At 39.7% G+C, this 13403-nt stretch overlaps 2 protein-coding genes across 3 annotated transcripts in view; one reads left to right on the top strand and one right to left on the bottom strand.

The window, feature by feature from the left end:
* The window catches only part of stk32a (serine/threonine kinase 32A), a 67886-nt gene extending 60632 nt beyond the window's left edge, over positions 1-7254 (bottom strand). Inside the window, exons 1-3 of one of the 2 annotated variants that reach the window (XM_026181893.1) lie at positions 6621-7254; positions 5157-5664; positions 236-291 (exon numbers count right to left, since the gene is read on the bottom strand). In XM_026181893.1, coding sequence (XP_026037678.1) covers positions 236-291; positions 5157-5208 — 108 coding nt within the window. In that variant the 5' untranslated portion in view covers positions 5209-5664; positions 6621-7254. Of the gene's footprint in view, positions 1-235; positions 292-5156; positions 5665-5875; positions 5890-6620 lie in introns of those variants that run through there. The other variant, XM_026181894.1, reaches the window with a different exon arrangement.
* Positions 7255-9546: 2292 nt separating this feature from the next.
* On the top strand, positions 9547-11878 carry cytl1 (cytokine like 1). The gene is made up of 4 exons (XM_026182706.1): positions 9547-9810; positions 10043-10087; positions 10320-10466; positions 11123-11878. Exons 1-4 carry the CDS (start codon positions 9658-9660, stop codon positions 11165-11167), a joined length of 390 nt encoding a protein of 129 aa, XP_026038491.1. The 5' UTR covers positions 9547-9657; the 3' UTR covers positions 11168-11878.
* Positions 11879-13403: the final 1525 nt, after the last annotated feature.

The raw sequence follows: 13403 nt of genomic DNA, 5'->3' as shown, positions 1-13403 counted from the left end.
CAGACAATCAACACAGGACAACATAAAGTGCAAGTGTGCAAAAATTGCTAGAAAACAAAACAAAGACAGATAGTGCAACTCCAGAACAAGGTGTGTGTGTGTGTGTGTGTGTGTGTGTGTGTGTGTGTGTGTGTGTGTGTGTGTGTGTGTGTGTGTGTGTGTGTGTGTGTTTTACTGTTGTTTCCAGCTAATCTGGGTTTATATTCCATCTAATTTCTTATGAAAAGAAACTTACCTTTCCGAAGCTCCCTTTTCCTATTGCCCTTAAGATCTGGAAATGGTCGAAATTAACTGTTGGCATAAACAAGGAGAAAAAAAACAGTTTCTTAGAATCAACACAAAACTAAAACAGAAATTAAGACCTAAAATATTATGTATGTAACTGTAACAAGATGGTGTTATAGATTTGTGACAGGGGATTTCTTTAAATCACCCCAGTAATTCTTCAGCTAAGACACCTGAGTTAGACACCTGTGTTGTTTTTACTCATTCACTATCAAAGTGAGTCCGTGGCATGACATTGTATCCTCGGTTACAGAGCTGTGTTCATGAAAGTCATTGGATCACAACCTGTAAGGTTTATACCCTAAATTTACAGTATTGACAATTACCAAAATAACTTTTTTTATTTATAAGGTTAAGCCACAAGTATGCGAACACTCTTAAATTAAAATGTTATTTTTAATACTAAAATATATTTGTAGTTATCCAGAATTTTCCAAATTTGTTGTTTTATAAAAAAAAATTCAAAGCTTGTTTTTGGCAGATTTCTAAAGCATTTCTGTTTTGTTGTTTTCATGATAGGTGGGCTAGTAAACATGATAAGAACTGTGCTTGAGAAAGCTTCATGAATTTGCTCCTAGAGGACTAAAAGTGAACTACTTGCAAATAACTTAGGGGCAGATACAAACCTTTAGGAAGTGAAATTACAAGTGTGCATCCTTTAAAACTAGGTCACTGATGTATTATAAATGCAAAAACCTGCATGTGTCACACCAGTTACAGTAGGTTCACTGTGAGGTTTGCTTTAAGCTCATTTTAGAACAATGCACCAGTCATGCTGAAACAGATGGAGGTCTCCCGGGCAACCAGAAGTCGCAGGTTTCTAATGTGACAGAGAAATGAAATAACCTTCAGCCACAAAGATGTCTGATATGATGTCTGTTCCTAAACACCCATTTCAGACAACCTAAGCATTTCAGTAGCTCTGCTTCTTTGCTGCCAGCTTTTGCGTCCTTCCCTCGCTCCCTGTGTCTCACCCACACACAAAGACAGACGCAACCTGAACCGCAGCTTAACTCCATATCTCAGTATCCATTTATCAGCAACATTTATCGCCAATTGGAACCGGATGGGGATGTTTGTTTCTTGCTGTCATGACAACCAGGACAGAAGGTTTTCCCTCTCCGCTGTTTCCCCGAGGATGGAACAGCTGCTGCCCACTCTTTCCACTCATCTGTCTGTGCGCGAGCGTGGTCACACACTCACACACAGACAGAGGGAAGAGGCACGCGCACGTGAATTATCGGCTGCATTCACAATCATTATCAAAAACACGCTTGCTTTTTGACATATAGCGCTGACCTAAAACATTACCTGCCTCTTTTGCAGCAGTGTACCGTGCGTACACGCACTCACTCAGCCTGCAGTCACTAGATGTATTGGATGTGACAGTTAATGTTATGCTCTGTTAGTCACGTATATCTGGCACATCCTCGTCTCATACTATCGGCACTGGAGTGTTTACACAACCTATTCCATATGAGGTCTGCTTTGTGATGCACATGCATGCTTGTAGCAGCCAATATACTGATGCACTTGCATGAACTCATCATATAGAGCCACACTTTTAGTAAACATAGTCATTTTTTTCTGCTGAGCTTATGCTTTTTGTTTATTTTTTTATTTAGTTTTTTATAAAGACAGCTGTGATCGTGGTTGGAAGCAGACAGACTACAGAGAGAGCAAGAGATTGAGCGATAGAGACAAAGGCAGACACAGAAAGAGAGGCTGTGAGAGCAAGGTGGAGACTCATAATTTACTAGCAGTGCTTTGAATGGTTTAATGTGATGGACACATGAGTAACAGAGCATGTAATGATTCAAGTCTGCATATGAGTGGAATTGGCAAATTGACAGTGTTTCCATGACTTAAACTAGCTGAGGAAGTCATGTGACTGACTCTGGCACTCATCTGCTAGTCAATTTGAATCTGACTGACATGTGCTTATCAGTTTGGATTGAAATAATCACGCTTGGTCAGTTTGAGCCTCGCACAGTCTCTCACACTCTCAGCATGACTGGTACGTACTCTTTCTTACTCGGTCCGAGTTTGCCCAGGCTGGGAACATTTCAAATATCATCCTTTTCTAGAACAGTTGCTCTGACAACTGAAACAGAATCAGCTGGTCAGTCTGCTCTAATCTCACTAAAGTACGGGAAGGTGTAAACAGGACTCATCAATATACTATTGCACAAGGTAGCACGTGCACGTGTCATAAGGGACACATGAAGCACACCCATCATTCCCCAGGGGAGATAAACGTGTCTTGACAGAGTTCACCTTCATGCACACACCTCTGTGTAAATCACCTAATATGGGTTGAGTGTAAGCTAGAAAATATGCACTGACGCCAGCCCAGAAAACAGATTATTCCACAGATAAATTGATTACAGGGTCGGATTTATCAATGAGCAACAAATACATTTAAAAAATGTTTGTGTTTAGTTTATGTCTATTTTTTTCTACGTTTTCTTACTATTGCTTTAAATGCATTTGCGGTTGAGTGTGGAAAAAGAAAGGGGATGCACATGAAAATGGCACAAACTGAAATATATCTATATTTGCATAGCTGCGTATTTAGCTTAAGCGCGCAATCTCACATTCATTTGTGTCAGTTACTAATCTCCATAAATCTCTGCATGTGAGTATAAATAACCTGTAGATAAGTAGAAGGTTTCTGGTTTCCGTTTGCAGTCTGGGCTGCACTGACCAATCATGTTTGACCAGGCTTCAGCTGCATGAACTGAGAGCAAACAACAGATTGCATCTATTTAAGTGCACTTTTGAAACGATCGGCTGTTATCTAGCAACTATTTAGTTTTTTAATAGGTTTTTAAATGTAAATTAGCTGCATGTGCAAACAGTGGCAACAGACACAACAGGAAGCCTTGGGCCTGATATTTGTTGGCAGTGTTAGAAGCTCCAAACTACTGTTAGCTCCCTTATGGCTAACAACAGAATAAACGAGAAATCATTTATCTCTTTATATACAGGTGTAATGTATAGAGAATCAACACATTATTTTTTTATCTGACACACAATGATAGTCTAAGATTTTGAAATATGACCATTTATAAATGTTGACTTTACAAACAAACTGGTTTGCGACTGGTATCACCTCACAGTGACCTTTGACGCTTCTGAAGCATGAAGCGATACTTCAATTTGCATCTTTATTGCTACTCAAAGCAGCGAGCACATTATTAACATGCGGACCACCAACAATTGTCAAAAGAAAAGATTAGAAGTGGAGATTCTTGGCAGGTTAGGAGGTTGAATAATTTTGGAAGTCGTGCTTGCCCTACCTTTAAGCCATGCAAAAAAAACCCCCAAAAAAACCCAACTTGTACCATTGTATGTGGAGCAGTCTCTCACTTTTCTGTCTCTCCAATAATCTTTCCTCGCCTTCTTTAGTATCCCCCTTGTTCCCCTAATTACACTGGGTTTCAGGTATCTTAGGTAATCTAGACAGTATAGAGCAATGAGGGGATACAAAAGTAAAGTAAGGGACACCTATCTCTTCCTGTCGCTCACGGGACTTTCATCAGTGACGGGATGACTTTTTTTCGAGGATGCAGGGCTATTAAAAAAAATCAAAACAATGTTTCTCAACAATGTGTTTTATATTCACCCTCTCTCAGTGAAATCAATTCAATTCAATTCAATTTTATTTATATAGCGCCAAATCACAACAAAAGTCGCCTCAAGGCGCTTCATAACCCACGCTTTATTTGTGAGAAAGAGAAGTGTCAAAGAAGGTACACTATGGCATTAACTCGAGAGTTCAGAGGAGCTCCGATATGAATGACATTTCCAGAATAGCACACGAGATGACTAAGCATCAGGGTTAACCATGAATAATTACTTGATCTTTGATAAAGGTTGCCTCGATTGAAAAAGAGAAAACAACAGATTTCATTAGAGAGTGTGGGCCAGAGTGAAAAATCGGACTCTGGTTGGTCGCATAATAGCTATGTTTCTAAAATTCTAATGATAATTAGGAGAGTAGAGTAGCATCCTGCCCTGGCTTAAACCTTTGGCTAAATGCAGCCTTAGTCTGCAACTTTATAAAAAGACACAAATATATCACATCACCTGATATACTGGATATAGAGAAGAAGGTAAGAAAACCTGGAAAAACCACTCCACTTCTGACTAAATTACTGACTCATGTAACACAGACTTTTTTGAAGGCCTTGGGGTTCCGCCAGAGTGGAATTAATTTCCGAGACTGACTCAGATCAATAACATCACAGACTATTATCTACTCAGGACACAAAGAAAAAGAAAATTTATTCAAACCAGGAGCTTCCGAGTTAAAGTACTAGTCCTATCAAAGGCTCCCTTGACTGCAATCAGCCTGAAAAAGAAAAACAATTCCTAACCATGCAAGACTTGGGTGATCAATAATGATAGATGTAAAGAATAAAGAATTAAAGAAAAAAACAGATGAGTTTTGATGAATGTCTTTGGCATTCAGTAAACAGCTTTTGTTTTTCTCTCCTGTACGCCTAACTATAAGAATATTTGCAAAAAATATATACACTGTTGTGGTCATATTAAAGCTAAACAGTTGTATATCAAGAGGTATTCCTCTTTTTCCTTACTGATGAGGAGTGGCTGCAGACCTAATCAGCATGTTACACTTCTATGCATTAACTGTAAGTGCTCTTAATCTTGGAAAGAGGATGGAAACATCTTTGCACATCAAAAAAAGCTGAAGAAAAGACGGGTTAAGCCAATCACTCAGTGGTGGTGAATCCTGCTCCCATCCTTTGCTGTCTTTGGTTTCGTTTAGATGTTAATCTCAAAGTAAAGACACTAAAAGTAGAAAAGAAGTGAAACAAGAACTATTTTAAAGGTTTAATACTCACCCTCATCTGTGTCTTCTGTGACTGGAGCCTTGCTGGACTGGCCAAGCCCCATGGTTGCTTCTCTTGTGGATTTTTCCTGTTGTGCTCAACTCAACTCAGCACCGAACAGCTCTCCCTCTGAGACTCACTCATAGCCTGGTCAACAACTGGCCCCAAACACACACACATACACACAGACAGCCTCACGTGCTCGATTGCGTTTTGCTGACTTGAATAGGTCCCGTCTTCCTCTTAACTGCCCACCTCGACACAACCACACATCACTGGATCCATACACGCGCCCACAGAGAGTGAAAGACTTGGGGAAAACACTAAAGGCACTGAAGTGCTGACACGCACACATAAACACACAGACACACACACACAGGCAGCACAACTACAGCGTACGTTCCCTGTCTGTCTTCGCTGCTGTTCAGGCGACTGCAGGCAGACGGGCAGCTCGTCCAAGCCAGGAGGCGGGTGGGTGATGTGCCTCTGCCTCTGACCCTCTGATGACTGAGAGTCTAACCTGTGCAGGAAGGCAGGCAAACATGACACCGCCATCGGAGTGAGAGAAGGCGGGACAGAGAGGAAGAGGGGGAAGAGGCAGCAGACTTTAAAGATACCAATAAACAAACTTTAATAGCAGCAGTACATAAACAACTCACTGAGGCTTGATTAGGAAATTTACTTAGTTAGTGAAAGAGGTAAAAAAAATAACTGCTATTTGCATTTCTTACATATCCAGATCTCTTTTCCACTTCCTACCCCTTCATTCCTTCCTCCTTTACTTTTCCCATCATTTATCAATAATTGAATTTATATATTTTAATCATAAGCACATCCCACAGAACAGTGCAAGTGTGATGAATGGTAAGGTTTTTTCCATTAAGAGCAAAAAAGCTGCAGGCTTGATTTAGGGTGGTGTTATGTACTGTGAATGGAAGCCATTCAGATGCCTTTTTAGGACAGGAGATTTCAAAAGTTTCTCTATTTTTTTTTTCCAGAAAGAAAAGAAAAGAAAAATTCAGTTTTTACAGAACAGTTATGCACAATGCAATTATGAGTTGCAAAGAAGTGACTTGAAGTGATTAAATGGCATGATAATTTCCTAACACATCGTATCATATTTCAGTGGTTTTCCATTAAATCCTTTAATGTCACGCTTTAGTGCCTGTCAGTATCTTCAGGAAGAACGAGGGTCTAAAATGTGATATGTAGGTAAACTGCCTGCATGCAGTCCTTTGGGGAAGCCCGTTAATGAATGTCATCCTGAGACTGCGTGATAAGGTCACCACCGCGAAGGTGAATGTCCCTCTTGGGTAAATATGAAATATTCAAAAAAGTAGTGCGGGAAGCCGCAGTGCTGAGCACCCCGCAGAGGACATTGTGCCGGGAGCCCTTATCTGATCAAATAGGAAAGCATGCGCTGAATATAAAGTATCCCCACGCTTCCATGCAGGACAGCCGTGGGCACCTACCTACCTTAGTTGAGCATAGGACCATTTCTAGTCCGCTTTGCTGCAGAGAGGTGAAGAGCAACAGTGCTGCTCAAAGCATCACTTGTAGTCCCGTGTTCGGACGACGACGCACCGGGACATCTGCCACGGGAAACAAATGGTACCACACGGGAAGACGTGACTTGCGGGATGTGCCGACAATGCGAAATCCTGCGCTGTGCTTCTGGAGGACAACAGGACAGACGACAGAGCCGACGAAACACAGATATTTTGGCGGCGGGGGGGGGTTGCTGCTACTGGGCTGCTTACACTGATGAGCGGCTGACCTCCTGTTCAAGAGCTGGCCACCCGCGTGCGCCTTGGGAGAGGCACGTTTCGTGGGCTGCTGTAGTGGGGGCTGAGGTTTCCCTCGGTTTTTTTCCACGAATCCTTAGTCATTAATACTTCTCTAGTGAAATTCCACATTGAGAAAAATCAGATTTCCCATTCAGTCCCCCCCCCGCTCAGCTATTAAAACTCACCCAATGCTGATCTTCTCTTACTGTATAGACCATCACTTTGAAATTGCCTCATATTGCTCATTTCCCTATAGTTGCCACCATGGAGTCAGTGTTCATACTGTGTTGACAAGAAGTTGTAACCACTTCTTGGCACCAGAACTGTTTCCACCAGGTGCCCCAGGTGAAAGTCTCTTTATAGTCCAGCTGAGCCTGCTGCACCATAATAGCTTTTAAAATTATATGGAAATAGTAATTAGCGTCCATAATTCTCCATGTATAATGTCCCTCTAGTGTTCCATTCTGAGTCTGTGCAGATCTTAGTGTACTTTATTGTATTGTTTCATGCCAGCTATCAATACAGAGTTCATATTCTTGAATAGTCAAAAGCGTTATAAGTTTTCTTATTGCCTACCTGTGAGAACAGACACATAGGTAGTGACAGTCTTTCCACATTTTATAATATATAATTATGCAGAGACCTACATCTTTACCTATACATGATGATGTAGATGATGATCTTCATTAAATATGTGAAGTATGTTGCTTACTGCAATGCAGTTGGATTTCCTTTTGGCCATAGTTCTTTAGTGCAGCCACTGATTATATATTAACATTTGCAGCCATTAACTACTAACTGTAAAACACATCCATCCATAGTCAGGACTGCACTATTTCCTGCCTCCCCCTGCTAATTGAGCAAGCCAAGGTCGAGAGGAGAATGGCTGAGTAGTGGGACTGGGGCATGCAAGACATGCTTACATTGCACTTCCTCTTTATGCCCGTCATGCTAAGATGCTCAGAGTTGGTCATCCATCTTACTGACAAGATCGCCCCACGCTATGAAGTGGGAGCAGATATCATTCAAAACCAGGCCAGTCCCTTATTGGGCATTTGACAGCATTGGGAAGTTTACATGTTTTTTAGATGTGATGAATAACGGCAGGCTCAGATCACACAGGGGCAGAGATGAAGTCAAGCTACATAACATGCCTGAGGTCATAAAATGCGTCCCTGTTTTCCCAGTTTTGTAAGTGAAAATGGGAGATTTTTATTTGGAAAAGGGAAGCTGTCATTGTTATGCCCATTTATACTGGATACAGATTTGAATAGAGGAGTGGTGATTTTTTTTTTTTTTTTTTGCAGAACTTTTATGCAGAAACTATAGAGCCTACAAGTCTGTGAAATTAGCCCCATCTAATGGATAAAAATGAGATTGTTGCCTAACTGCAGTCAAACTTTATACAGCAAGGGTAGTTGGCAAGGCTAGGCTAAGTAACTGTTATATGCCAGCTTTTTTTTTTTTTTTTTTTTTTTTCCGCCTGTCCCATTTGGTTCTTTAGCCATCAGAATTGTTGTCTGAAGACCAACAAGGATACCCAATGGATTTACTTTGCCAAATGGATCATCGTGGCATTGCCGTATTGGTCCATTTGGTCGATCTTTGTTTTTATTATTTATTATATTTTATTTTCAGATGTTACAGACGGGACAGACATGAGTGAGAGATAGGAAAGGGAGAAAGAAAGAGGAAGGAAAGGAAAAACAGAAGGGGAGAGGGACAGTGAGAAAGGGGGGGAGAAAATGCCAGCTTTAAAAAAAGTGTACAACTCATCTGCTTTACATTCTGAAAATTGATAGTTGTTGCAGTGAAGCTATTTGGTATGACCACACATGACATTAACAACCACTTGTTCCCATATTCATAAACAAATGCTTTTTTTTCTAAAGTAACCAGTAATATATAGTGATTTTTTTAAGTCCATCACTAGCTCTTACATTAGCTTGTTAAAGAAGAGTTTGCTATGTTTCTTCTTTACTTATTCATTTGTTTATTTGGTATTTTAGTTTAGTTCTGATCAGGCAATTAGTAAAAATCATTGTGAAGCTGATGCTCCAGCCATTAATGGAAAACTAATTCAATGCCTTCATTGGGATATTCAACATCTAAACTATCTGGACTCCTCTCCTCCTGCATAGAAGATATTAAAAACATATATACAGACTAAGACATGCGCCAATTTAATGCGAAAAGTACTCTATGCTGAGTTGGAAAATTCATAGTGTGCAGTTAGCTTCACAGTTTGTATGTATTATACAAATAAAAATTGTTGACATAAAAAAGTGTATGAAAATGTATCATCTGTGGTGGAGAGAACACTTACCAAATGCTACACATAATCAGAATCTGTAGTTCATTTCCCAACAGTTATCACTGTCAGTGAAAAAAAACACTGTTTCTAAAGATTCATATATAACAATAAAAAAAAATATTTTCTAGCTACTGAGCAGTAATGCAGATACAACTTCAAAGTTGTATCTTTTACTTTATTTTAAATTTGTATCCATTAGAAGAGGAGAATCGATGCTGAACTCAAATGCACACAATGCATGCAAATCTGCGTTATTGCATCACAAAGGATCTTCCCCTGTCATTCCTTCACAGTTATTTTGGAGTAAACAAAGGGTGTGTTAAAATCCATCCAGATGCATACGTGGCTCCATGTGAGCGTTGGTCACACAACCAAACCAAAGCTCTGCTGGTACACAAGGTGTCAGTGAGTCATGGCGATCTTTAAACACGTGTTGTTTATCTCATCTTTGATGCCGCTGATATTGAGCTACCCTTTCTACCCTCCAACATGCTATACTAAGGTGCTGAGCATGGCCCGGGACCTCACCCAGTGGGCAGCAGATTTGAAAAGGGACCCAGAGACTGTAAGTCAGCTTGGTAATTTTTTATTTTACTTTACACTTAAGTGGTATTTTATAACTATTCTAACTGTTTAAAAACTTGTAAATAATAAAGATTCTGTACTTTACATACATAATTGTATATTATTTCAGCTGGCTTTAGTGACACGAGAAACATAATTTCAAAGAAATCATGGAAAGTCAGGAAAGGTTGTAAAATCTGTGAGACTTGATAGCTGTCATTCTTTTCATCCAGAGTTACTGCATGGCACACATGCCAAATCTCTACATTGATGTTCATGTAAGTATGTCTTTATTATTAAAAAAGAATAATAAAATGGCATGATTTTTGCCATATAACATTCCGAAAAGAAAATGTTTTCTGCGCTCTCCGTTCTGTCGATGATCTACACACATTGTTTTGAGTAATCTGGCCGTCCCTGCATTTTTGACGCTCACTTATGTGGTATTTTGACTCCAAACTTTAGCTGCAGTAAATCATGCGCAGGGACACTAATTGTTACTCATGACAGAATGGTTGTGTGATGTACAAAATGAGCACCTACCTCCAAATGGTGGAGGGCCTGCGACAACGCCGCTGTGCTTACACCAGAGACGTAAGGAAGCTGGGTGTCACTATGCGACAGCTCTTCATCATCATGTCAGAGAGATGCCACGGGGTAAGACAAGACAAGCTGTCTAAATAAGTGTAAACTGTGCCATACTCAATCATATATCAGATATTAACATCCCATCTTGTGGGACTTAAGTGTGGTGTAGTGCATTTTCGCCTGGAAACTCTAGAAACGTCATAAAGTAAATTACAATTCATAGTTAAGATCAAACGTATAGCTCTGATTAAACCAGATTTTTATTGAATATGTAGTCACTGAGCTGCGTTTTAACTCACCCATGCACCTGATATAGTTTCATAAACTGAAAACAGGCTAACAGTGATGAGATGCATTCAAACTAACTGCTGTTTACTGGGTCACTCACTTGGTGATTTCGCAGGATTAAGCAGGGTTTATGATGCAGATTATGAATAACCTTCTGTGCTCTGTGAGCATTTGATCCCACTCACCTGATCTGTGATGTCAGACCCATCTGGGTCTGCTACTGGTGTCCTGACATGACTGATCTGCCCGTCTAGCCGAGGCCACAATGCCTCAGAGAAGGGTCAGAGTAAATTCACTTACATTAGAGAGAAAGGTAACCTTCTGCTGTGGCTTACATAAAGCATATACAAACATTATTTATCAAGTGAAAAACAAGTCACTGCTAAAATGTTCACACCTCCCTCACCGGTGTCCCATGGTGTGTTTTGTTTTCATAGGACTTGGTGTTCACAGCCTTTGACTGCTCTGCCCTGGAGCGCTGACATCCTGGATGCTGAAATATTTCAAGCTGCTCACCGAGAACGTTGATAGACAGCGAGAGTCTCAGTGGACATTCTTTATTTCTTCAAGTAATGACAGAAAAAAAAAAAACCTGGAAGACATGAGTATGAGATCACCTCAGTAAACCATATTGTGATTCTGATGTTATAAGCATGCATTCTCTTTGTAATGACATTTATTACCAACTAGATGATAAAGCAAAATATTTTACAGAATAAGATGCATTATTTTTTTTAATATTACACAGGCTTCTTATAGAATGAATAGAGTCACATGTTTGGTTGATAGACAGTTGTTTGAATAAGTATGCAAAAACTTTTAATGCTGACTAATGAGTTAAACCCCTATGGAAGCAAATTAAAACTGAGCCTTCTGAGTACCTTTGATCTGCCAAATGTGATAAAAGACAGCATTCATTATATTTCTTGCAGGGGTTTTTTCACACACAGGGTGCCAGATAAGCATATTGCATAGTGCATAGTGGAGGTCATACTGACTGTATTAGGGCAGCGCTTAAGTAACAGTAACAGACAAGTAAAAGATCTGTCAGCCAAGACACTTCTATCTTGCTTTTGTCGTCTTTAAAAACATCTGTAATAGCCACAAACAAGCTACTAAATTGACGCTGAGGTGTGACTGTTCTGCTTTTATATGTTCCCAATGTGTAAAATGGACTTTGCAACACAATATAAGGTTTGGTATTAAAAGTAAGCTCCAGCATGATCCAGCAGTAAGCTTTATTGCATCTTACGATGGAAATATCACAGTAATTCTTTTGTGCCTTACATGTTTTAAATACAGTCAAAACTGGAACACATGACACGCAACAGTAAGGATTGTGAGGTATCTGCAACCGTCATTTTCATTTGCCATAGCAGGAAAATATCATTTGTGCCCCAGTAAGACAGTGCACCGGTCTTTTTCACTTCATAAGTCATTACATTTTTGAAACAAACATCCCTCTGTTTTATCTACTGTGTGAAACAAGCTGATTTATTCAGAACTGGTGATTTAGTTCTTATACTTTTAAGTATAAGACACATTTTCTTGTACCTAATATACAAGCTGGTATTCTAGGACATTCAGAGGGTTGGTGTGACAGAAGAGGATGGGACAGGGCGAGATAGAGGCAGATGATCTGCTGTGGCAACCCCTAAAGGGAGCCGCTGAAAGAAGAAGATGCAAGCTGGCTTCCTAAGAATAGAAGTTAAATCAGTTGAGTTGTCCAAAAATGTATTCTCCTTATGTCTCTAGCCATGCAAATAAAAAAGAAGATGACTAGGTTTCAAGAGAGGTTTAATTTTTCAACATGATTCCAAATGCACTGCCATTGCAGTAAAAGCATACATGGATGGGAAAACACACAATGGTACACACATCAGTCATGGATTGGTCTCCCCAAAGCCCAAGCCTGAACATTATTGAAGCTGTGTGGGACAGAGAACAGAGCAGAAGAGAGCCAATATCCAAGGAAGAGCTTTGAATGTCCTGCGAGAAGCATGGAGAACTAATCCTGAAGACCATTTAAAGAAATTAGTAGAAAGTCTGGCTAAGAGAGTTCATGAATAAAATACTGACTTTTAAGCTTGTTAGAATTATACACACTCTGTTTTTGCCTTAAATATTGCATTTCCATGCATGTTTACACGTTTTTATATATATTGCTTGTTTTATTTCTCACCGATATTTCAACACTCAAAGAAATTTTACAATACTCATACAATAATCTTTAAAACAATCTTACTCAGTTGTCATGGAAGGTCATTTTCAGAAACATAGATAACCTCCCTGATATTCTGTTTGATGTGGACGGCTGGCTGTGTGTCAGATTGCCACCTCCAAGTCCACCTCTTCTCTTTTTATCAGTGCCACCGTCTCCAAGCTTACATTATAACAGTTCACACTACCATGTTGTAAACATTGTCTTTCACACGATAATGTGAAGTCATGGAAAATGTGTCAGGTGATAGGATCTTCAGAGAAAATGAGATAATGGCAGTGAATTAGTGAATTAGAGGTTGAAATAATAATAAATTACATTATTTTTCTTTTGGGAAAGGGCCCCACGGACACCACTTATATAATTACGCATTTATACAAATATCAGGATTGACGACAAGTCTCCTTGATAATATGTCCATCATGTGTGAATGGGTGAATGACTGAATGTAGTGTAAAGCGCTTTGGGGTCCTATGGACTAGAAAAGCGCTATACAA

This window comes from Astatotilapia calliptera, chromosome 10 (assembly GCF_900246225.1).
Source record: "Astatotilapia calliptera chromosome 10, fAstCal1.2, whole genome shotgun sequence".
In the NCBI taxonomy this organism is placed as follows: domain Eukaryota; kingdom Metazoa; phylum Chordata; class Actinopteri; order Cichliformes; family Cichlidae; genus Astatotilapia; species Astatotilapia calliptera.
Note: the sequence above shows the minus strand (reverse complement) of the source record. Positions and strands in the feature narration are given on the sequence as shown.